At 42.4% G+C, this 26931-nt stretch overlaps 1 protein-coding gene across 1 annotated transcript in view; it reads right to left on the reverse strand.

The window, feature by feature from the left end:
- Nucleotides 1-15286: 15286 nt before the first annotated feature.
- Nucleotides 15287-26931, reverse strand: part of VWC2L (von Willebrand factor C domain containing 2 like) — a 490745-nt gene continuing 479100 nt past the window's right edge. The window contains exon 3 of the mRNA XM_029606124.1: nucleotides 15287-15435. Within this exon, the coding sequence (XP_029461984.1) occupies nucleotides 15287-15435 (149 nt within the window). The remainder of the gene's footprint in view (nucleotides 15436-26931) is intronic.

Below are 26931 nucleotides of genomic sequence, written 5' to 3' on the forward strand. Positions count from 1 at the left end.
GGAGGTGAGAAGGGGAGGTTACAGGGGTTTGGGGAAGCTCTGATTGGGTTTGGCTCAGCCCAGCTGGGTAGGACCGAGCCCCATTTTATTGGCAAGGAGTAGGGGGATCAAAGAACCTTAGGGAAGCCCCAGTCCTGACTTAGTGTTAGGGGGCTGCATTTTTTTCTCAGCAAATAGTGTATGCTGTTTGCTAATATTGTGCCCTATTTCTTAAAATGAAAACATCCATAAATTTGGGGGATTTTCATATGCAGGTGTGATTCATTTAATTTAAAACCATCCAAATTAAAAGTGCATTTTTTGTTCAGATTCCTTATTTGTTTCAAATGAATGCACATTCCTAATGTGCGCTGTTTTCCTACCCTGCTATCTCCCCACCTCTGAGAACAACTTCCACTCTGCCCTGTCTGAAATCACTAAAAACCACACATGTGATGGATGCCTGCGTGTACCTTTAGCCAGAGGAGGGCCACTTTCAGACAAGACACTTTACCCACGTAAATGGCTTTGAAAATTGTCCTCAAAATGATTAGGTGTTAGCTGTAGTAATGTTGATTATTGTACACTCTCCTCTTTATAAACTGTCATAAAGATTAGAAGTAAAAAATTGATAATCATAGTTTCCACCCAAGATGTGGCTGTATATTGATGTGTCTTAAGTTGTTGGGGCCCAGATTAGCGGAAAGTTGCTATAAAAATCCAAAATGTTAATATTTCTGTTTTGGTATCTCATGAAAATTCTATGCAATAAAAACAGTGAAACAAGTTATTTGGGGTTTTAACATCTTCTAATAATAATAGTTACCTCATATACAACAAATGCATTTCTTAGTATATTGTAGAAATTGGAACTAAATAAAAATGCAGAACTATATAAGGAAAAGAGTACAAAGCACAAACACTCTGAAAGTTGTACTTTTTATCTGTAAACTGTGCATGTGTATAAATTAGAATATCTGTAGTTGGCATAATGTGCATCAAAATGCAAAGTTGCACCAGCCACCTTTTTGTTAACAAAAAGAGAGGCTTTCTCTTCTAAAACATAGTTGGCTACTTATTCATGTTTTGACCCAAATGCCAGTTATTGAAAATTCATGCCCAAAAGTAAATTGCAAATGTTGATCTAATTCCAATTGAAAAGTCTGTGCTATTGCTTTTTTAAGAATCTGTGAATATTTGTGTTTGTTTTCAAATTCAAAAATTTTCATATTTGCAAATTTAAGAGTGTTTCCTCATAGTTATAGAGGTTAGGCTATTGTTGTTTGGATTTTGCTTCTTCTTTCCTCCCAGTACCATGCTCACAAATAGCAAGTTGTTTTTAAAGAACTTCCACAAACAATGCTGTACCAAATCTAAATGAATATCTGACTGGCATTTCTCAGATCCAAAACCACTGAACTGCACAGCTACCAACAGCAGAAGGTAATTGACTTTGCTGTTAGCTTGGAGACCCTGTTGGGCTCTGTTTGCAGCATTAAAAACCATACTTGGCTACCAGTTGAGTTTTGAATTAGGTTTAAATTATTGACTATGATTTTTAAAGCATCTAATGAAATGGGACCTATGTATCTGTACGACAAGTTGTCACACTATATTCCAATTCGTTCTCTCAGATCCTTGCAAATGGAGTGGTTAACTATTCTGGGGCTCTCCCAGGCTAATTTAGGAAGAACATGACAGCATGCCTTTGCTGCTGCTGCTCCAACATTATGAAACAAATTTCCTCCAACTATTAGAGCTCAGACTATTTACACTTCAGAATGGAGGCTGAATCCTGGTTATATAGTCAAGCTTTGATGCAGTCAAATATTCATGATTTTCTGGTTGGTTGGCGTAAGGCAGGTGTGCAGCTGATTTGTTTTTTTTTTCAGGAACAAAGTTATGAGATGGAGGATGTTATTTTATTATTTAGTTTTGTATACTTTTAATTTTGTTATGTTTTATTGTAATTTATTATGATAGTTTGTTATTATTTTGTGATTATATATTTGATTATGCATTGTAAACCACATGGGAAAGGGATATGATTCATAAATGTAAATAAATAAATAAATAGATTAATTAATTAAATAATATCTTCTAATAGTAATACACAAGATCATGGAAACATTGCAATAGATGATATTTTCATTTTCATGCTTTTAAGAAACATCTATATAATTACAATATTTTTTGTTTACTGATGTCATATTTTGAGCTAATGACACAAAACAGTAATGATAACCTGTGAATAGATGTAGTCTAGAGACCACAATATTGAGCTGTTATTCAGGAGACATTCTGGGATATGAGTACAAGACTCCCTATGTGAGCTTTTGCATGTCACTTTACCTGTGCCTCTGAAACATTTTAGAAAAGCAGGCATTTGTCTTAGCCTGGCCTTCTCAGTCTCCAGTGCCTGAATATGAAGACCATTGATTTATTCAGGCTTGATTTTTGATCCTTCCATTCTGAATCCTTATCTATCCATTCTTGTTATTATTGTTATTATAGAAATGTGGAAATATATGAATGGAAAAATTTTCTAGTTCTGTTCCTGAATAGACTTTCCATTAAGGTTAGGGTAAAAATTTAGTGGTGAATTATGGATGTATAGCTAGCACATGAAAACATGAATCTCAGATCGGTAATACTTTAATATTGTGGAGCTGGCTTTGTGATTGTTTTTAAATTGGTTTCTCTAATGTGCATTATATAAGTTTTATGTCTACAGAAAATAAAACCATAGAAATGTTGTAATGTAATTGGATCAATAAAACCAGAACTAGTTTCTCTTGAATAAAAGAATGCATGGTACCTTTTCCATGCACAGACAAATTATAGTTTTATGCAAAATTACTATAGCTCAGGTTATGATTTCAGTGCCTTCTAGTTCTCAAACAAATCATGGTATATACTTAATAATAGATTGGTTCTATAGCGCACAGTCCCATCATGCATTTCCTTTACCTTAGCTTTCCCATTTATTTCTTATTTTCATGTAGAGTCAGAAGCAGGCAATGGGCAGCCTCAGTGCAAATAACATGGGAATACGTTTGTGTTGATCCATGAATATATACAATGCTTCTGCTTTTGGGTCAATGAATAAATCAAGCATGGTTGTTTATAAATAATTCATTAGCACATGTGATGTACTAATATCCCTGATAGCAAAGAACCAACCTTGTTATAAATTGTGCTGGAAGAGTCTTCAGCATTTTATTGAATAGCAGTGCTGCCCAGACACTGAAATAAAGACAAGGAAAAAAACTGAGCTAGCTCCTCAAGAAAATGATTTTTGAGGAGAGCAGCAGAGGGAACCATTAATCTTACAGTGAAATTAGATTATTTTGAATGGCAAAGTTGATGAATTGTGTCCTTTGTTAGATTAGCTACTGGGGAAGCTGGCTAGGGCCCCTCCTCCTCCTCTTAATAAAGGTCACTCGGTCATGTATTTCAACTCTCATTCTGGCATTTGTGCATTATCTAATTTTATTTTGGGGGTAGGGTTCAGGATGGGGTTAGGGTTGGTGAGCCTAGCAGTTTTTCCTCCTGCTTCTTTGGGCTTCCAGCTCATTTGGAACTGGGATGGATGCCTGGCACTATGAGTCATTGTTTGCAACTATATGGGGATTTTCTCCCTGCTTTATATCCCCTCTAAACTCAGTTGACCCAGTCATTGCAGAAGCAATCCTCGGCTGGGGGCCATACACTATGGTTCATGCCTGAATCACAATTGTGGGCCACAGCCACTAGGTGTCACTGTTGTGCAATGACTGGGACATCTATCTCTTATTGAAACATCCACATCTCCCATTCAGCTTTATAGTCCCTTCCTCTCTCTCCAAGATCCTCTGTGCTTGTCCTATTTGAATTCTGATACTGTCCTTATCTCCACCACCTCCATAGTGAGGCTGTTTCATATGTCCATTACCAATTCTGTAAAGAAAAATCTATTTAGATAATTTCACATCTTCCTACTACTTTTCATCCTCATCCCATGGCCCCTTATTCTAGAGTCTCCTTTTTGTTAAAAGAAACCTGTCTCTCTTGCATTTATTCCTTAGAGGTATTTAAATGTCTCTATCACATCTCCCCTTTTCCCAGAGTATACATGCTTAGATTTTAAGCCTCTCCTCATATGCTTTATGAAGAAGACTGTTGACCATGTTAGTAATCCCTGTGGACAAATTCTGTTTGGTTTACAGATATGTCCTTTTGAAGTTGTGATGTCTATAAATGGAAAGAATACTTCAAATGAGATCTCACCAGAGACTTATACAGAGGCAACATCTCCTCCTTTATCCTCTCTCTATGCATCCAAGCATTCTTCTTGCTTTTGCCATCTCTTTGCCTTCCTGTTTTGTCATCTTAAGATCATCAGATATTATCACCATCAGGTACTGCACTTGTTTTGTACACAGAAGATCTTCACTCCCAATACTGTATTGCTCTCTTGGGTTTTTGCTACCAAAATATATGAACCTATATTTTTTAGCATTACATTTTAGCTGCCAGTCTCTAGACTATTCTTCAAGTTTCACTAAATTCCTTCACATATTTTCCATACTTTTCAGGTTGCCTACTGTGTTGCAGATTTTAGTATTATCCACAAAAAGACAAGCTTTTCTTGATAACCCTTCCGCAATATCACTAACAAAAATGTTGAAGAGAATTGAACAAAGGATCAATCCCTGCTGCACACCACTGGTAACCCATCTTTCCTAGGAGTGAACTCTGCTTACCAATACCCTTTGTTGCCTCCCACTCAATCATTTTCTAACCTAGTCAGTCATTTTATGGCTCATACTAAAACAGGATTACTAATCTCTGAATGGATTGTAATGTGAACTCAAAAACATTTATTTGCCCAGTTAGAATTATGTCGGGGGGGGGGAGGGGTAATTTTCAAAGAGCTGCTGAGCAGCAATAACCTGTTACTTTTAGTTGAATTTTCAGATGAACCTATCCAGCTAGGTTTTCAGCTGAAAATTTGACCAGCTAGAGTTAGCAAAGTTAGGACCTGATTCACTAATCCTTTTCCCCTCATAGACATAGAATGGGGAAAAAACCTTAGCAAATTTGGGGGGGGGGGGGGGGGTGTCATTTTTCAAAGCAATCACATGCAAAAAGGGACTTTTCGCGTGCGATCACTAAAAGGTGGTGGCGTCAAGACCGGAACAGGAGGAGTCCGGGTGGCACCGGGGCGGACGCCGCGAAGATGTCCCTGACGGCGAAAAGATAAAAACCCTTTTCGCTGCCTATTTCGCGCCCAATAGCATCACCTTTTATGATGGCGCTATTGGGTGCAAACGCCCCCCGCCCCCTTGTACCACGCGATTCACGCCGCCGCGGTGTCTTAGAAAATCTAGGCCTTGGTTCTTAGACAGATAGTGGTGAAACTTGATGCTAACCAGTTTAAGTCTTCAAACCACCACCAGCAATCCAGCGATTCCTCTTCCCACCTAACATTAAAAAGGTAAGTTCCAGTGGCCCTTGATCCCCACTTCTGATACACCTCTGGACATTAATATACTGTAACTCAAGTCCCCCCATTCTTGTCCCCTTTTGACCTCCCCAAAAGCCCCAAAGATCTCCCGTAAGCCAAGCTAGGAAGGGATATAGACTTGGTGGTCAGCATTGCTGTGGCAATGCTGTTGGAACAATGATGGATGCCAAGAGGGGAAGTGGTAAGCCTGTGTCTTCCTCTTGGCTTGATTTAGGAAACACTCATGGATTCTTTAATATAACTTTTAGGGTTTCTAGAGGGGACTAAGAGGGGAGATTGAGGCCACAAGCATTTGTCAGGTGGGAGGGAGATTGGGCTGCTGGCATTTACTATGTTTATTATTGAGACAGAAGGAAGGGAAGGATCTTTGTTGTTATCAGCTTGTGAGGCAGGGTCCCTAAGCTGAAGCTTGTCAGGTTTAGGCCGGTTATTGCAGCACCTAGATTTGTCCAGCCAAGTTAGGCACTTAGCATTGAAAATCAGTGCTAACCTCTTTACTTTATCCCTCCCAGCTTTACCCTACCTCCATGGCTGCCTAATTTTTTAACCCTTTAAATGTGTGTGCCTTGCATATTTAGACAGCTAAAGTTGATGCGTCATAGGGGGACAATTTTAAATAGGAAAGGTTAATGGACTCTTAAAGTCTTCAGTTCATGTCTGTTATTTTAGGATCTGAAATTAAAAAAATATTCTCTTTTGATCCAGATTTTGAATTTACCTGTGGGTAACAGAAATCCAGATAATAAATCTATTCATATCCAAATTTTAGTAGGGGATGTGAGACAATGTCTTCTAATATAGAAGATGAGTGTGAGGTATTGCGATAAGAGTGAAGTATAATGAACAGTTCTGAGTGTTCATCTTTGTTACAGGTATTCTTTAATTATCTCCCACATCAATACACTTATGAATAATCTATAGAATTCACATTGTAATCTTTCCATACTTTAAAAATGTCTTAAGTCACAGGGAAAGTTTCTCCTCCTCACACAATGGAATGGATCAAGTTCTGTTTGGCAGCAATAGATATAGGAACTCATAAAAGGAGGATGTAGGAGGTAGGGGTTGATTGGATAGGAGAATCATCTTGTGGCAACTTTTTGTCTATTTCATAGGGATGTGCATACTTTTTAAATAAACGTGTAAAACAAGATAAATGAGCCTGTTTTTATTTCATTTGAAAAGAACCAAGAATGAGAGAAAATGTTGTGATTTTCCCCTCATTTTTTGGTTCATTTGAAATAAAGAAACTTGAACATTTTTGTGTGGATTTTTTTGTTTTCATTTTTGGCAAATAGCACACACTATTTGCTGAAAATGAGAAAACATTCAAAAACAGAAAAAGTAACAGCCTTGAAAACAAAAAAACAAATTTTAAAAAACCCTCAAAAAATTAATTTTTGAAACAAAAATTTGAGAGTGCATATCTCTACTGTTTTATGGTTTTATATGTGATATTATTTCTTATATATTTATACTTATTTTGAATAAAATATGTATACTGTATTATGGTCATGCCACAAACTGTGATGCTTGCATGTTGTTCTGAAAAAAAATCAACCAAGGAGTACTATTTATTGAGATTCATAAGGGTTTGAATAGCCAACCTTGAGGAAATATGCGAAAATAAGAGTAAGAGAAGCTGTTGTGATTTTATTTCTTTTAACTAACTACTGAATTACATAAAAATTGTTTTTGTTTCTACTGCTTCTCTAAGATATGAGATTTCAGCATGATTGTAACAGGTTGCATAATCCCCAAAGTCAAATTTATTCTTGCTTTTCCATTATTGAATCCCTTCAGCAGTCATTACCTTCTCATTCCTAAAAAGTAAACAGTTGTGACAATTTGTTGGCGTGCTAGAGTAGCAGGCGAGTACATGGAAATATGAAACATATAAGAAAATTATAACAAACATATTTTTAAAAGAGAACAGTTGAGCCTGGCCAATGGCTTTGGTGGCAATGCTGTGCCCTGCCATGTAAGAGATCTGGGATTGATTTTTAAGCTGGGCTTCTCGCCTTTAGGTAAGGCAGCTCTGCAGAGGCAGCATTCAAAGCCCCTGGGCAGAAGAGAATCCTAGCTATTACACATCAGCCACACCTAGTGGCCAGACTCATGATGCAGTTGTACTGGGTTTTGGTGAACCATAGTCTGTTACCCTGATCTAGGACTATTGCTGCTAGACAGGAGGGGAAACTCCCCAGGCATTTGTTAATGAAGCCAATTGGCATCACTGTCCCATCTGTTTGAGCTGGAAGCCCAAAATGAATAGGAGGAAACTGCTGAGCCAAAAAATAGAGTACAGTTATACAGTTCCAATAGTCTAAAAAGAGAAAGCAGCATCCAATCCCTGCTACTCAACAATCAACTGATATTTGAATTATGTACAATATTAGGGATGCTCACCATATGATAACATATAACTTCTTCTTGATGAATTGATCTGTATATCATTTTTCAATGAATGGTATTCAGCCATACTAATGGACAAGTAATTAATGGATGTGGAAGTGCCAGATTTATAACTCAATTTGTTATTGCTAAAATCTTTGTTAATTTGCTTGCAATAGTAAAGCAGGAAACATATCCTTCTACGCGGGGAGGTCAATTTTCAAAGACATGCATGTGGGTAAACAGTTCCACAATGAGCATAGTTTTGGCTGCATTTTGGGGAGGTATTCTCTGGGGCATGTTTTTGAACAGGAGCAGGAAATAACACCTGTGGACTGTATTTTCAAATCTACATTCATTATTTTCCATAAAGCTTCTATCTGTGCAAAAAGCAAGTGTAAAAGTCCAAGGGTCCTTTTTTATCCGAACATCATAGAATCAGTTTTCATAAATGTCATGTAACTACTGCTTTTTTTCAATTCTGGGGCCAGTGTACTAAAGTGTATTAACACTATTGCACACATGAATGCATATTTAATGTTATCTGAACAGTACGGTTAACAGCTCCACTAATATGCATGATAAATGCTATGTTTACACACATTAATGACTGATGTTAGCACACTTTAGCCCACCAGCCCTGAAGTATATTATATTTTATAATATTCTGATGAGTACAGCAGAACAATGCAAATAGTCTTAATTTAATGATCAAATGGGCAATATGCTAATTTTCCTATTGTAAAGCTGAGTTTTTTTCCCCATCTCTATCCTACCCTTTTTTACAACTTTATCTTCATCATTTCACCTTTGTCCTGTTTGGAACAATAGCATGTTCACTTTTCTTGTATCACGGGAGCATTAAATTAAATGTTTAATAATACCTGTGTTCAGAAATTAGACATTATGGGGTAGATTTTAAAAGCTTGCGCGTGGGTGTGTGTGCGCTACCCGGTGTGCACGCATGTACGCCCAATTTTATAACATGCGCATGCCGAGCCCACTCCGAGCCGCGCTGCCTTCCCCCTTTCCCTCCCAGGCCGGATTTTAAAAGGGTTTATGCGTGCCGGGCCTATTTTAAAAAGGCCCGGCGACGTGTGTAAAGCCCTGGAGCCCGTGTAAGTCCTGGGGCTTGCAAAAAAGGAGCGGGAAGGGGGGCAGGGCAGGGGTAGGATCAGGCTCCCGGCCCAGTGGCCATATTTGCCAGTGGGCCGGGAGCCTGATCCTGCCCCGAGCGGCCTCGGAGGGAACCTTCCTCCCCCCCCCCCCCACCCCACTTTCCCTTCCCTTTCCCTACCTCCCCTGCCCTTTCCCCCCTACCTTCGATGACTTCTGTTTTTTGTTTCTAACTTACTTCAGCCCTGGGGCTGAGGTAAGTTGCACGCGCCGGCCCACTGGCAAATATGGCCACTGTGCCGGGAGCCTGATCCTGCCCCTGCCCCGCCCCCTCCCCGCTCCCTTTTGCAAGCCCCAGGACTTACACGTGTCCCAGGGATTTACACACGTCACCGGGCCTTTTTAAAATAGGCCCGGCGTGCGTAACCCTTTTAAAATCCGGCCCTATGGGGGTAATTTTGTAGTATCACACAAAGGAGGTAATTTATCAAAGTGCTTTATGGTGTTTTCGCATGCATTAAGGCGTTTTCATATAGAGGTATAAATACCTACGTACTATAACGGCTTATAGCTAGGTGCTCTCTCTCTCTCTGTGGTTGTAGGCAGGAAATGCAACAATTGTACTTAGTGCGAAAAAGTTATTGCATTCTGTGGTAATACCTATGCAAAGCACTAAGATAGTGCACTTTGCGATAAATAGGCCATTGCCATAAAACACACCCCTTTTTCCTATCGCATGCGATATTTAGTGCATTTTGATAAATCCAGGCCAAAGAGAGCTGGCAAATATCCTCATAAATTACTCCAGTTTTCAAAGCAGACTTACCCACATAATTCTGCTTTGAAAATGATCCCATCAGAACTACATGCACATGGTTACACCTGCTCTTTATTTGAAACACATAATTTTGCTAAGAAAATGTAAGCATATACATTTTGTAATCGAAAAGTATGTGCATAAGTCCCATGCCTGCCCAGACTCCATCCCCGGACTACCTGTCCCCCATGCGCATACAAATGCACCCAGTTTTACATGCATATCTGCAGCACTAATTTCTAAAGGACTATGTTTGTGGGTAAAGTATTATTTTACCTGCAGAAATCCCTACAAAAAAATTACCCTCTCTAGGACAAAAAATGCCTATAATTGTAAACAGGCTCCTTTTTAATATCAGTTTGAATTTTTCTACAGGATTGTAAGACACTGAAAATAACAATTACATATGGATAACTAATGTTGCTCATTCGACCCTTTCATGTAGTACCTTCCACCCTGAAGGTATCTGAATGTACTGGAAGTTTCTGAAATATTATCATTTAAAGTGCATTGGGATTCTGCTTGAATGAAAGGTGTTACATAAATGCAAATTATCACAGTATTGCAATTGCTTCAGATCAGTACATGTCTAATTTAAAACTAATATTTGGGCTTCTTTATCCTTGAAGGTGACAAGGCAACTTTAAAACAAATGAAGACCTTTTCCCCTTGACCAGTCAAATACAGATTTTTGTTAAACATTGCACACCTTAGCAATGAGAACAAAATTTACTTGAAACAAGAATTGTTTCCACGGGAAGCAATATCACATTGGGACTCTGAGAAGATGTACCTATTACTAGACTTGAATTGTTGCATTTCAGACTTCGTTTGAGGCAAAGGTAAAGGAAGACTGTGCTGTTTATTAATGGATCCCAGTTTAGAATAGTCTTTTGCTCATTTCTAGAATGTGAGAATTTCAAATGATGTGAATAGCAAGTGAAACCATTCTTATAAGGATAATGTAACTTTTTACCAATCTAGTAATATATTCTAAAAATAAATATACATAGAAATAAGATTCAGCAACAACTTGTAGATGATACCTTTCTATTGGACTAACTCAATACATCTGTATCTAGCTTTTGAGAGCTATGATCCCTTAATCACATCAGTGAAGAAACAGCACAGTTTAAATAATACAGGGTCAGCACTAGGCCTTGAGTTGTATGTATATGCTGTTACAGTTGAATGGATGTCACACTAAGCCTTTCTGATATTACTGGTGAATTGATATCTTCATGGTTTGGACTGAGGGAAAAGACAATCTTAAGTATTTTTGCAACTTCTTCAATGCATTCCATCCCACAATCAGACTCAAAATGCACTGCTCCATGGAAAGGGTTAACTTTTACACTCTTGCTCAGTAATGGATACTTTCAAATATATGTGTACAGAAAATCAACTGACAGATGCAACTACCTTCATAGATCCAGTTTCCACCCTTCATATACAAAAAAAGGTCCACTATATAAAGCCAAGCTACGTGGTGTCACCATATTTGTTCTGACCCAAACAACAAGGAGAAACAATTCAAAGTTCTAACTGAATCCTTCAAACAAAAGAACTATTACCCCAAAATCATCTTCAAAGAATTGCAACCTCACTCAAAACACTTATGGAAAACCTACTACAATGGAACTGGTTTCAATCTGTAGCTAGTAAACCTAAGAAAAATCATAAAAGACTAATTACTGCTACTGGAGGCTGAATTACTGAAATAAATACTAGGGATGTGAATCGTGTCCTCGATCGTCTTAACGATCGATTTCGGCTGGGAGGGGGAGGGAATCGTATTGTTGCCGTTTGGGGGGGTAAAATATCGTGAAAAATCGTGAAAATCGTTAAAAAATCGAAAAATCGAAAAACCGGCACATTAAAACCCCCTAAAACCCACCCCCGACCCTTTAAATTAAATCCCCCACCCCCAAATAACTTAAATAACCTGCGGGTCCAGCGGCGGTCCGGAACGGCAGCGGTCCGGAACGGGCTCCTGCTCCTGCATCTTGTCGTCTTCGGCCGGCGCCATTTTCCAAAATGGCGCCGAAAAATGGCGGCGGCCATAGACGAAAAAGATTGGACGGCAGGAGGTCCTTCCGGACCCCCGCTGGACTTTTGGCAAGTCTCGTGGGGGTCAGGAGGCCCCCCACAAGCTGGCCAAAAGTTCCTGGAGGTCCAGCGGGGGTCAGGGAGCGATTTCCCGCCGCGAATCGTTTTCGTACGGAAAATGGCGCCGGCCATACGCGTATGGCCGGCGCCATTTTCCGTACGGAAAATGGCGCCGGCAGGAGATCGACTGCAGGAGGTCGTTCAGCGAGGGTTGGCGCCTCGCTGAACGACCTCCTGCAGTCGATCTCCTGCCGGCGCCATTTTCCGTACGAAAACGATTCGCGGCGGGAAATCGCTCCCTGACCCCCGCTGGACCTCCAGGAACTTTTGGCCAGCTTGTGGGGGGCCTCCTGACCCCCACGAGACTTGCCAAAAGTCCAGCGGGGGTCCGGAAGGACCTCCTGCCGTCCAATCTTTTTCGTCTATGGCCGCCGCCATTTTTCGGCGCCATTTTGGAAAATGGCGCCGGCCGAAGACGACAAGATGCAGGAGCAGGAGCCCGTTCCGGACCGCTGCCGTTCCGGACCGCCGCTGGACCCGCAGGTTATTTAAGTTATTTGGGGGGGGTTCGGGAGGGTGGGGGATTTAATTTAAAGGGTCGGGGGTGGGTTTTAGGGGGTTTTAGTGTGCCGGCTCACGATTCTAACGATTTATAACGATAAATCGTTAGAATCTGTATTGTATTGTGTTCCATAACGGTTTAAGACGATATTAAAATTATCGGACGATAATTTTAATCGTCCTAAAACGATTCACATCCCTAATAAATACTTAAGAACATGCCATACTGGGTCAGACCAAGGGTCCATCAAGCCCACCATGCTGTCTTCAACAGTGGCCAATCCAGGCCATAAGAACCTGGAAAGTTCTCAAACATGAAGTCTATCCTATGTTACTGTTGCTAGTAATAGCAGTGGCTATTTTCTAAGTCAACCATTAATAGCAGGTAATGGACTTCTCCTCCAAGAACTTATCCAATCCTTTTTTAAACACAGCTACACTAACTGCACTAACCACATCCCCTGGCAACAAATTCCAGAGTTTAATTGTGCGTTGAGTGAAAAAGAACTTTCTCCGATTAGTTTTAAATGTGTCACATGTTAACTTCATGGAGTGCCCCCTAGTCCTTCTATTATCCAAAAGAGTAAATAACTGATTCACATTTACCTGTTCTAGACCTCTCATGATTTTAAATACCTCTATCATATCCCCCCCTCAGACCTCTCTTCTCCAAGCTGAAAAGTTCTAACCTCTTTGTCTTTCCTCATAGGGGAGCTGTTCCATCCCCTTTATCATTTTGGTCGCCCTTCTCTGTACCTTCTCCATCGTAACTATATCTTTTTTGAGATGTGACCAGAATTATACACAGTATTCAAGGTGCGGTCTCACCATGGAGCAATACAGATGTGATCTTTCTACTCCCTTAGTTTTAGCCTTTCAGCAACTATCTAATATGAAAGAAAAGTAATAAGTAGTAAGAACATAAGATTTGCCATACTGGGTCAGACCAAATTTCCATCAAACCCAGTATCCTGTTTCCAACAGTGGCCAATCCAGGTCACAAGGATCCCAAAATGTTGATAGATTCCATATTGCCTATCCCAGGATAAGCAGTGGATTTCTCCAAATCTACTTTAATAATGGTTTATGGACTTCTCTTCCAGGAACTTGTCCAAATCTTTTTTAAACCCAGCTATATTAACCTCTTTGACCACATCCTCCAGCAATGAATTCCAAAGTTTAATTATGCGCTGAGCAAAACATATTTTCTCCTATTTGTCTTAAATGTATTATCTGGTAACTTCATTGCATGTCTTCTAGTCTTTGTACTTTTTGAAAGAGTAAACAATCAATTCATGTTAACCCATTCCATTCCAGCAATTATTTTATAGACTTCTATCATTTCTCCCCTCAGCCATATCTTCTTCATGCTGAAGAGCCCTAACTTTTATCATTTTGGTCTCCCTTCTCCGTATCATTTCTAATTCCTCTATATCGTTTTCAGATTTCAAACAAAAATGGCATAAAACCATATAAGATACCATGATGCAAGCTGTGCCAGCACATACCACAGGATCCTATAGCTAGTTAGCTACCCACATGGGAAGAATGTTCATGTTTCTCTATAAAGGTATATATAATCCAATGCAAAAAGTGTGAAGAGGGATGCTACATTTGTAAAACAAGCCAAAAATTAAGGACAAGAATAAACCTTCAAAGACATAAAATAATATATTACAGAGAAGAATAGAATTATACCCCAGAAGATGAACATTTCTCAAGGTAAGACTCTTAATGACCTCACAATTAGGGTTCTTAAAGGGAATTTCAGAATTACATAAGAATGCAAAATTTTTTGAAACAAACCAGAAAAGGACATAATAAGGAAATGGCTTTCTTTCCCATTATCCAACATAGGCTCTTTGAACTGAAAAAAATTTACTGTCACTGTCTCCTCTGTGAATCGCTCCATTCTTATCCTGAATTGTAATAGTATAAGGGGATAATCTGAGGCCTAGCTAAACCTGTACTATTTAAACCAAATAAAACTGTGCTGTTTTCTCACTTATTTGATGAAGGGAACTTAGCTCTCATAAGCTAGTCACAATCCATTGAAAGGATATCACCTACAATTTTTTTTGTTGACTCTTATTTCTCCATTTTCAAATGGATTAATTAAACAACCAAAATATTTTGTTACAAATGAGACGAAAGAGTTAGGAAATTAAATATTACCCTTTTTTGGCATTCAAGAGCTGAAAACTTACATTTCTTTTCCATTTCCTCCATTTTTCCTAATGTGTAGTTGAGTCTGATATGTCTGAGAGAATCTCACACAGGGAAATGGAACTACTTGATTCACTGATGGTTTGATTTTGGTTTAGGGTAAGCATTGACTGTCTTAGGGTGAGATTTCAATGAGGAATTTACTGTAGTTTACTGAGAAAGTGCAGTGATGTGTTTAAGCTACACAGTCACAACAGTAAACTAAAAGTCATCCTTGCACAAAACAGTAAAACAGCTGAGAGTTTCACTGGCAGATCAGAGACATCACCAGTGAAGGAGCTTGTGCAGCAGTGTTCTCTTTAAAGGTTCCAGTCATCAAGCATTAATACTTACAAAAGCAGGTTAGATATATGGATATACTATACTGCATGGGTATATGTATACAGAATATCCTGTTTGTATGGTCTGGGAAACATCAGGTTTTCTTTTTGTAAAATATTCCCTTTTTTTAAAATTTCAACCCAATAGTTTTGCTGGTGACCCCTGTTTCAGGAGTTTAGAATGTGTGCATTGCCGAAAAAGCCTTTGTACATGACCCCTCTTCAAACTTGCTTCTTCCGGCCTGGGATGTGGCACTACAAAGCCTGTTTGCCTTGGCATTCCCGTTTGGAGCATTGTGCGGGCTTCCACCAGTCTCCGTTGTGGCAGTGGCAGATGTTGCATTCGTCTACTTTCACCTCAATGCCAGCTGGAATGATGGTAGTGCCTGCAAAGCAGTTTGGACCTAAAATACACAAAAAACACAGAATAAAGCCTCCTAAGCTGAGAAAGGATTGACTGAACAAGCAGTAAGGCGCAGCAGGTGTTAGGATATCAAAGGGTAAACCTACCATCTGGGACTCTTATTCCCAGAACTGTGAAATTATCACACTCCAAGAACTCAGCCCCTGGCATGATTTAATACCATCGTCACTGCAATGTTTTGCATTCAAATAGTGTTTTCTTTTATCTGGCACGTTTAGGAATAGATTACTTGTGAGCATACTGTAAATATTTGAGGAATTTGGAATGCTGAGATATACTGTATCATGAAGCAGAATTCCAGAGATCAACAGATTTCTTTTACAACTATTATTTATATTACAGTATGCTGGCATGCAAGGATTCCTAATGCACTTTTATTGCCTGCACTGTAGCCGCAACTAGGAAGATTATACACCTCTTACTGCACCAATAGAAACATACAAAGAAAATATGATAGTAGACTAGCTGAAACCCATTGAAATTTTCCGGAGGCCCCTATTAGGATTGAGGAGGAGGATGACAGTAAACAGGACTTCCGAAGAATCTCAATGAGTTTCAGCTCGTCTACTATCATATTTTGTTTGTATGTTTCTATTGTTGCAGTAAGAGGCATATAATCTTCTTAGTTGTGAGTATGCCTGGTGCAGGCAGTGAAACCTAGCACTGCCCTCTGCTCTCTTCAGCCCTATCATGGCACTTTCTTCCCTTCTCCTCAGCTTGTACCCAAGCACACTCTGGTCCCCCTCCCCAGTCCCACCTCAGCACTCCTTTCCCACTTCTCCCCTCAGTGGCCTAGCCCAAGCATACTCTGATCCCCGAAATGACTCAACCCCAGCACCCTCACTGGCCCAGCCCTAGCACACTCTCAGCACCTTCCCTAGCCTGACCCCAGCACACTCTGAACCCCTCAGCCCTAGTCTGTCCCCAGCACACTCTGAACCCTCAGCCCTAGTCTGTCCCCAGCGCACTCTGAACCCTCAGCCCTAGTCTGCTCCCAGCGCACTCTGAACCCTCAGCCCTAGTCTGTCCCCAGCGCACTCTGAACCCTCAGCTCTAGTCTGTCCCCAGCGCAATCTGAACCCTCAGCCCTAGTCTGCTCCCAGCACACTCTGAACCCTCAGCCCTAGTCTGTCCCCAGCGCACTCTGAACCCTCAGCCCTAGTCTGCCCCCAGCGCACTCTGAACCCTCAGCCCTAGTCTGTCCCCAGCGCACTCTGAACCCTCAGGCCTAGTCTGTCCCCAGCGCACTCTGAACCCTCCTCCCTAGTCTGTCCCCAGCGCACTCTGAACCCTCAGCCCTAGTCTGTCCCCAGCGCACTCTGAACCCTCAGCCCTAGTCTGTCCCCAGCGCACTCTGAACCCTCAGCCCTAGTCTGCCCCCAGCGCACTCTGAACCCTCAGCCCTAGTCTGTCCCCAGCGCACTCTGAACCCTCAGCCCTAGTCTGTCCCCAGCGCACTCTGAACCCTCAGCCCTAGTCTGTCCCCAGCGCACTCTGAACCCTCAGCCCTAGTCTGTCCCCAGCGCACTCTGAACCATAAGCCCTAGTCTGTCCCCAGCGCACTCTGAACCCTCAGCCCTAGTCTGTCCCCAGCGCACTCTGAACCCTCAGCCCTAGTCTGTCCCCAGCGCACTCTGAACCCTCAGGCCTAGTCTGTCCCCAGCGCACTCTGAACCCTCCTCCCTAGTCTGTCCCCAGCGCACTCTGAACCCTCAGCCCTAGTCTGTCCCCAGCGCACTCTGAACCCTCAGCCCTAGTCTGTCCCCAGCGCACTCTGAACCCTCAGCCCTAGTCTGTCCCCAGCGCACTCTGAACCATCAGCTCTAGTCTGCCCCCAGCGCACTCTGAACCCTCAGCCCTAGTCTGTCCCCAGCGCACTCTGAACCCTCAGCCCTAGTCTGTCCCCAGCGCACTCTGAACCCTCAGCCCTAGTCTGTCCCCAGCGCACTCTGAACCATAAGCCCTAGTCTGCTCCCAGCGCACTCAGAACCCTCAGCCCTAGTCTGTCCCCAGCGCACTCTGAACCCTCAGCCCTAGTCTGTCCCCAGCGCACTCTGAACCCTCAGCCCTAGTCTGTCCCCAGCGCACTCTGAACCCTCCTCCCTAGTCTGTCCCCAGCGCACTCTGAACCCTCAGCCCTAGTCTGTCCCCAGCGCACTCTGAACCCTCAGCCCTAGTCTGTCCCCAGCGCACTCTGAACCCTCAGCCCTAGTCTGTCCCCAGCGCACTCTGAACCATCAGCTCTAGTCTGCCCCCAGCGCACTCTGAACCCTCAGCCCTAGTCTGTCCCCAGCGCACTCTGAACCCTCAGCCCTAGTCTGTCCCCAGCGCACTCTGAACCCTCAGCCCTAGTCTGTCCCCAGCGCACTCTGAACCCTCAGCCCTAGTCTGTCCCCAGCGCACTCTGAACCCTCAGCCCTAGTCTGTCCCCAGCGCACTCTGAACCCTCAGCCCTAGTCTGTCCCCAGCGCACTCTGAACCCTCAGCCCTAGTCTGTCCCCAGCGCACTCTGAACCCTAAGCTCTAGTCTGTCCCCAGCACACTCTGAACCCTCAGCCCTAGTCTGTCCCCAGCGCACTCTGAACCCTCAGCCCTAGTCTGTCCCCAGCGCACTCTGAACCCTCAGTCCAAGTCTGTCCCCAGCGCACGCTGAACCCTCAGCCCTAGTCTGTCCCCAGCACACTCTGATCCCTCAGCCCTAGTCTGTCCCCAGCGCACGCTGAACCCTCAGCTCTAGTCTGTCCCCAGCGCACTCTGAACCCTCAGCCCTAGTCTGTCCCCAGCACACGCTGAACCCTCAGCTCTAGTCTGTCCCAGCGCACTCTGAACCCTCAGCTCTAGTCTGTCCCCAGCGCACTCTGAACCCTCAGCTCTAGTCTGCCCCCAGCGCACTCTGAACCCTCAGCCCTAGTCTGTCCCCAGCGCACTCTGAACCCTCAGCCCTAGTCTGTCCCCAGGACACTCTGAACCCTCAGCCCTAGTCTGTCCCCAGCGCACTCTGAACCCTCAGCCCTAGTCTGTCCCCAGCGCACTCTGAACCCTCAGCCCTAGTCTGTCCCCAGCGCACTCTGAACCCTCAGCCCTAGTCTGTCCCCAGCGCACTCTGAACCCTCAGCCCTAGTCTGCCCCCAGCGCACTCTGAACCCTCAGCCCTAGTCTGTCCCCAGCGCACTCTGAACCCTCAGCCCTAGTCTGCCCCCAGCGCACTCTGAAACCTCAGCCCTAGTCTGTCCCCAGCGCACTCTGAACCCTCAGCCCTAGTCTGTCCCCAGCGCACTCTGAACCCTCAGCCCTAGTCTGCCCCCAGCGCACTCTGAACCCTCAGCCCTAGTCTGCCCCCAGCGCACTCTGAACCCTCAGCCCTAGTCTGCCCCCAGCGCACTCTGAACCCTCAGCCCTAGTCTGCCCCCAGCGCACTCTGAACCCTCAGCCCTAGTCTGTCCCCAGCGCACTCTGAACCCTCAGCCCTAGTCTGTCCCCAGCGCTCTCTGAACCCTCAGCTCTAGTCTGTCCCCAGCGCACTCTGAACCCTCAGCCCTAGTCTGCCCCCAGCGCACTCTGAACCCTCAGCCCTAGTCTGTCCCCAGCGCACTCTGAACCCTCAGCCCTAGTCTGCCCCCAGCGCACTCTGAACCCTCAGCCCTAGTCTGCCCCCAGCGCACTCTGAACCCTCAGCCCTAGTCTGCCCCCAGCGCACTCTGAACCCTTACCCTAGTCTGTCCCCAGCGCACTCTGAACCCTCAGCCCTAGTCTGTCCCCAGCGCTCTCTGAACCCTCAGCTCTAGTCTGTCCCCAGCACACTCTGAACCCTCAGCCCTAGTCTGTCCCCAGCGCACTCTGAACCCTCAGCCCTAGTCTGTCCCCAGCGCACTCTGAACCCTCAGCCCTAGTCTGTCCCCAGCGCACTCTGAACCCTCAGTCCAAGTCTGTCCCCAGCGCACGCTGAACCCTCAGCCCTAGTCTGTCCCCAGCACACTCTGAGATCCCCCTCCCCAGCCCAACCGTCACACACTCTGACTCTTCCACGGGCTGATGCCAGTGCACACTGATCCTCCTCATCGGCCCAACCTGAACTTGGTACTCCCTGTCCCCAGCCTGACCCTAGCACACTTTCACCCTCCTCCCATAATGTAAAATGAAAGAAAGGGAAAAAGACAACCACAGAAAAAAGAGCAAAGCAAAATACCCTCGTCCCCTGTCCATCAAACCTACTTAAAATAAAGGGAGGATCTGGGCCCCCACTGAACCACCAGGGCTAATTTTATGTGTGTTTTGGGGGGGGGGTGGGGTGGGGAGTTTGGGGGTCGTGGCCACCAGCGGGCCAGATTTTTGTTTTGAAGGGTAGGGGTTGGGGCAGGGCCTACTGTTGATTTAAATTTTTTTTTTTTTTTTTTTTTTACAACTGGCCGCCTATAGGAGCGGTGGGGGTGGTGGTGGTGGTGGTGGTGGGGGGGGGGAGGGGTGCGGGGGAGAGGGAATCAATGGAGATCAAGGAGCTTTTTACTACTTTCAGGGGGAATCTTATTCAGGACCATTGGCCACTTTAAGCATTACCCGTCTTTCCTCCTTGTGAACTCTATTTACCTACCATTAACTGAGTTGGTCTCTGTAATTTTAACTTCCAGGTTAACTTCCAGGTTAACTTTCCCAGTTAATATTGAAACCCATGGTTTTAGTTGAAGATTCAGCTCCCTGTGTTTGTGCTGTTACCAATCTGTCCCCATTCAGTTCTCACAAGCATATGCAGGTTCTCTCTGTGGCTGACATTTTGAGTTTTGTGGCAAATTAATCTTTTTGATACTATTTTAGCACTGCCTTATAACCACTTTGCTGCAGCTTAGTAAACTTCACCTGAGTTTTAATCTCCCAGTCAGTATTTATAAATGTGTACAATTTCCATTCATTTACTTGCACTATGCAGAGTTCGGTACATTCATCAGTCCACACCTCTGAATCAATTAAACATCCTCTTCTTTCACAGGTCATAGTGTTATTTATTTGCACCCATACTTTAACTGCAGTATCACTTTGCTCTCTGACTCTTCATTTCATGTGCTCTCTGAGCACAATACAGGGCTGCCAACTGGCTTTAGATTTTCAGGACAAATTGATCCAGTTCTGGTTTTACACCACTGCTTACACGGACTTGTGGTTCCGGTGTCCCTATTGCTTTGCTTTCCCTAAGAGGAGCAAGACTGCAAGGCCAAAGCAGGCAGTGGGGTAACACCAGGACTGAATCAACCAATCTTGAAAATCTGCAGTCAACTGGCAACCCTAAGCAGAGGGCTCTCCCATTTCTTTGTAACACCTTTTTGGCTTAGATTTTCATACAATCTGTATACATTAAACACTGTCCAAATTTCACCTGGATATATATGTACCATACCAGTAGTTGAATAATATCGTTTACATATCTTTTTAGTACTCAGTGTTTGCCCATTATCCACAGTCAAGTTATTACCACATCTGCTTCTCTGAGGACACATGCATCTGTTGAATATTACTTTCTCGTTTGAAATTAACCAACAACATTCTTTGGAACTGCTTTATTCACCTATTTGGCTCCTATGCTATTATATTCACAATTTGTTTTATTTTTCTTTTTTCTTGATGCAATTTTACAGAAACAAACAAGATACATTCTCTTGATAAGAAATACAAAGAAAGAAACAACCATTTTTCACAAAAAGAAAATTATATATTAAATAACTTATTCTTTCTCTGTTATCTAGCCCTCAAAAAGAAGGGGTCGGAGTTACACAACCTTAGGAAATCTGTAATAAACAGTATCTAAGAAATCAAGACTGCTACCGTAGCTTACAAAAATGATATATTATTAGGAACTAGGTTCATTGTCTCTGGATTCTGCGGGGCTAGGGGGAACTCTCCCTGCCAGGAATTGAGACAGCTGTGGGGGGAGTCATAAAATACATATGAGTTACCATCGTGCTTAACTAAGCACTTGCAGGGAAACTTCAGGAACAACGCCCCTCCAAGCTGCAGTACCTGCGGTCTCATGAGGAGAGAGGCCTTTCTCCTCTTTTGTGTCTCCCGTGCCACGTCCGGGAACACCCTGACATTACACCCTAAGAATAACACATTCCTATGCCTAAGACAACGTTTCAATAGCCACTCTCTATCTATCTCCAAAGATAAATTAACTATCAAAGTTGCCGGTATCGCAAGCTCAGTATTGGAAGTCTCTAAAAACGTAGAGATATCCAGTGGTTGTTCATTAACAGGAACCAAGGCTGTTACACCTTCATTTTGTTCCAAAGTTCTTTTAAACTTAGGGAGGTAGTATATTTTCGATATTGGTGGTGGCATTTCAGATTCTGTAATTCCTAGTACTTCCTGAAGGTATCTTCTAAAAGTATCCTGAGGAGATATCAATGAAATCTGTGGAAAGTTGATAAATCTCAGATTCTTATTCCTTATTACATTCTCCAAGATTTCCAGTTTTAAGGCAATACTCTTTTATTCTTTAATAGCAGCGTTCTGTACTACTTGAATAATTCTACTTTGATCTCTGTTATTTGCAATCTGTTGTTCTAGATCAGCATTCAAATTAGCCACAACTTTTACTTTTTCCTCCAATTCCTTTACTGAGTCATTCAAGGTTTTCATTTGAGCTAATATAGAGGTTTTCATTTCAACAATTGTTTCCCATATGGTCTGTAGTGTAAATATAGCTGGTCTTACTGCCACTGGCTCAGTTCTTACGGGTGTACCTCCTGCTGCCTCTCCAGAATACTCCAGCATTGAATCCTCCTCTCCCTCGATCTGGCCCGATAACCTTCCTGGGCCCTGTATTTCTTCTTCTCCTCCGTCCTGCCCTGCAGAGCTGCACCGCAAAACTTCTTGGTCTAACAATGTGGTTCCCAGCTTGGAGGAGTTCCAGCTTGCAGCCAGTTTCACAGGGGGAGTTCCTTCTGCAGGGCTTAATGGAGACAAAAAGCCAGGGAGTGAGGGTAGCTCTTCTTCCCCTCCCCCTCTCTCCAGTGGCTGAGCACCTGCGATGGAATCCTTGTGCACCACATGCGAGTCCATTGGACTGGTAACAGAAGGTGTCGGGGGTCTGCAGGGTAAGGCTCACCTCACTGCTTTCTCTTCTGCCCCATTTTGAGGAAAATATTCGCAAGGAAATAGTTATAAAAGTTTGTCCTTCGGAGCTCACTTGTGGCGTTCAGCTACGGATTGGCCATCTTGGATCTGCCCCTAACATATTCACAATTTTAACCATGTTCTCTTTTCACTACAGTCAATTACATTTTCCTTGACATTATTCATGTAGCCAAAGAAACTATAACTGCAGCACAAGATGATACAGAATCTCGAGCTCTCCTTTCTGCAAAACTCTATTTATTTATTTATTTAATGATTTTTATATACTGACGTTCATCCAAGATATCACGTGGGTGTACAATGAACAGAAACATTACGCCAGAGGCGTTTGACAAGGAACGAGAAGGAATATATACATTACACTTGAGTGAGTAGCATAGTATAGGAGAATTGCAAAATATATATGATATTAACAGAAAAAATATATATGATATTTAACAGAAAAACAATGCTATATAGTATATACATGATAAACAATGCTAGATAGTATATACTGGAGAAGGAATAATGAGGAGTGGTGGGAGTGAAGTGGGGGTGGGGCCAAAAGATGGGACTATGGGGGGGGGGGAAGGGATGGGGTGTAGGAGGAAGGGATGTGGGGATAGGGAGTTGGCTAGGGGGTATGGAGGGGGAGAGGCAATGACAAGGTAAGAAGAGGGAAATTAAGAGGTCGAAATGAGGATATTAGGAGTAAGCCTGTGAGAAAAGCCACGTTTTGAGGTTCTTTTTTTAAGTTTTTCGGGCATAGTTCTTGGCACAGATCTGCAGGCATTGAGTTCCATAAGACAGGACCCGCTAAGGAAAGCGCTCGTGCTTTGGACGAAGCGAGATTGATGAGTTTAGGAGAAAGGGTGCGTATAGTAGCTAGGTATTGGTTTCTGGTTGGTGTGGAGGATGAGTGGAATTGGAGAGAGTCTTTGAACCAGTTCATGTCAGGGTTGTGTAGTGCTTTGTGAATGACTGAGAGGGTCTTGTATTGGATGTGGGAGGATATAGGTAGCCAGTGAAGCTCTTTTAATACAGGAGAAATGTGTTCATTGCTGCGAGTATTGGTGAGGATTTGGGCAGCAGTGTTTTGCAGAATTTGTAGGGGGTGGATGGCATTCTTGGGTAACCCTATGAGGAGAGAGTTACAGTAGTCAATTTTGGAAAAGAGCATAGTTTGTAGGACTGTGCGAAAGTCAGAGAAGTGAAGCAGGGGTTTCAGTTTCTTTAGGGTGTGTATCTTGTAGAAGCATTCTTTAAGTGTTGAGTTGATGAATTTCCTGAAGCTAATTTGATCATCTAATGTGACTCCTAGGTCCTGAACCTGTTGGGAAAAGGAGATGTGGGGTGGAAGCGTGTGATGTAGGGAGAGGGCGTGGGAGTGGGTTGTGGGGGTGATAAGCATAAGTTCAGTTTTTGTGGAGTTAAGGGCAAGATGGATGCTGTTTAAAAGTTTGTTGATTGATTGTAGAGTGGCTTCCCAAGTGTTGAGAGCTTTAGGTAATGAGTCAGTGATAGGGATGAGAATTTGTACATCATCTGCATATAGAAAATGTGGGAGCTTGAGATTGGATAGAAGTTGGCAGAGCAGTAGGAGGTATATATTGAAAAGTGTAGATGACAAGGAAGAGCCTTGAGGGACACCTTGGTTTAGTGGGATTTCTTTAGACTCATAGTTTCCAATTTTAACTTTGAAGTTTCTGTTACAGAGAATGGAACTGAACCAGGTGTAAGCTTGGTAGAGAACTAAGTGGCACATGTAATTGTCCTTATTGCTTGACTACCTTAAACAGTGTCCTGTTCTTGTCTGAATATGTGTCATACTAAAAAAGAATATTGCTTCTGTGCCCTTATGTTTCTCAGTGTTTTGCCCAATGTCCACGGGCCAAATAACCCTGCATTTGTTTCTTCAAATACATATATATTTGCTGGATATAACTTTGCTGTTTCAAATTAAGTTTAAAATTCTTTGAACTGACATACTTAGATGATAATTCAAAGATGAGTATGTGTGTGCCCATATTGCGTGCATGTATTAGTGAACGAGCGAAGATAGCCTGGAATTTTTAATCGTGCACGCCAACTGCACGTTAAGTATGCTCTTAAATTTAAGAGGTTAATTGAGCACAGCTAGTGTACGCGTGTCTTCCATAGAACTTTGTTGGCTTTTATGCTCGAATTTGGCAGATTTTAAAACATGCATGGGCGAGGCACATTTCCAGTTTTCCAATGAGTCCACCAGTTTGTCCAGTTAATCTTGAGGTCTTTCAGACTCCTCTGATTCTTCATCCTGCACGTTACCCTCACCCTGTTCTAAAAGCTCTAAAACTTGAGATCTACAGACTTGCTGTTCATCAGGAGTAGCAGTAAAGTTACTTGGATTTCTAGCATATGCGTACTGCAATTTTTGGTTTTAAAATACGGAGGTACGCGTGTAAGTCTTGGCCACGCCCTGGAATGCTCATGTCCCACCCCTTTCCTGCACAGCTGGAAACCATCCAGTGATATGGAAGAGTTAACTAACAGAGATACTGAGGGCACAGTAAAAGAATATCAGAGGAGAACATGAAAGGGAGAAAAGTAGTAACATTGTTTTGTTTTTTTTTATTATACATGTGTATTTTTAATCTTCATTGAATGTACTAAGGAATCACAGAGTATAAGGTAAATCAAAGAAAGAGAAGAGCAGAGAACAAGAAGTTGTTGGGAATTGGAGTTCATGAGATATGATCTAGTGGAGTAGATAGAAATATGAAGGCACTGTAAAGGATCCCAGTGGTAATGCCATTTTAAGAAAGAGAAGGGCAGAGAACAGTAAGCTGCTGGAAATTGTAATGCCAGGAGAGTTAACCTAAAGCCAGCCAGGAGGCAAGAACTGACAGCAGAGGAACATGGCATTAATTGGGAGAACTTCAAATTATTCTTCCTGAATAATATATTGAGGTGTCAGCAAGCCTGTCAGTTTGCCTTAAAGTCAAAAGGCCACTGAGACATCTCATTCATTCATTCACCTCATAGAAGGATCTGTTTTTTTATTTTTTTATATGCAAGTTCACTGCTGAGATACAAGAACATAAATATCTTTTTTCAATATTTGTATTATAAAAACTGTAAAGGGCTTGACCACATCTTTATATTGAAAACCAATTTGCTCTAATACTGTTTTAGTTTTTATTGGTGCTCATCCTAAAGCTCTTAAGGAAAATCTACCATTGAGCCAATTTTTTCAGTTATGATGTCTTTGTACATCAGTCATTGATTACCAAGTACAGGCCAGGTTGATGATGACCCATTTCATCTGTTGGGGTTATCCTAGAATTTATGTGCATAAAGTCTATTTGAGAACTATATATAGCTCAACAACATGATAATGAACAACAATGGCTCACATTCATTTTACCCTTTTCTTCAATGGCTCAAGAGATATGATCATTGATTATGAAAAATTTGCATGTGTTACAAATACATGACACTTTTAAAATCCCTCCTTTGTTTACAATAGAGGCAAAAATATGCATGATCAGTTCATTCTTTCTGAATTCCATATACAATGTCCTTTAGATTAAACTACTTTTATGGCATCTCATAGACCCTGTGGCAACTACTCTGTTATGTGTCAATGGACACATCTTCAGACTTTATACCATTAGCCAATTTTACTATCTTTTTGAAACATTCAACCTCTTATATTTCTACTGGTGTTAAATACATTATTCAGTGTCCGTGTTTGGAATTCTATGTAGGGAAAACAAAATGCATCTTAAAAACTCATATATGATTGAACATCACTCTAGACTTACTAATCATCGTAACACCGTACCCTTGGTACCTCATTGTGATGCATATGCTCAAACTTTTAATAATCTTCAATTTCCTATTATTGCTAAACTAACTCTGGATTGGTGTGGTGGTGATTTTGATTCTAAATGTTTGCACCTCGGGGTCTAAATGTTGAACTTGATTTGAATGTATTTTTAGACAGTGTTTGGGTTTTGTTTTGACAGTACTGATGTCATTATGTTTTTTGCTTCCAGATACCCTGGTTGACGTCATCGCATTGTCAGCTGCTCCATACCTATATGTTTAGCCTTTTTGAAGCAGATGCTTTTGCTTTTGCAGTTCTCCATTTTGCAAGCTGTGAGTCGCTCTGACTGTCCCATTGAAGTATAGACCTGCAGACTTCAACGAAGTTCTTAGTACCTTTTATTACTGACTGATAGTCCATTATCTCTTTTTGTCATTTTTAGATTTGAAACAACAGTCAACATTACCGATTGTTTTATTTTTTTATTTTTTTAATGTATGCATTTTTAAAGATATACAAAGCAAATAACTTTGTACAGAAACATTGGAGAAAAGAAGAGAA

The sequence above is a fragment of the Rhinatrema bivittatum genome, chromosome 6 (assembly GCF_901001135.1).
Source record: "Rhinatrema bivittatum chromosome 6, aRhiBiv1.1, whole genome shotgun sequence".
NCBI lineage: Eukaryota > Metazoa > Chordata > Amphibia > Gymnophiona > Rhinatrematidae > Rhinatrema > Rhinatrema bivittatum.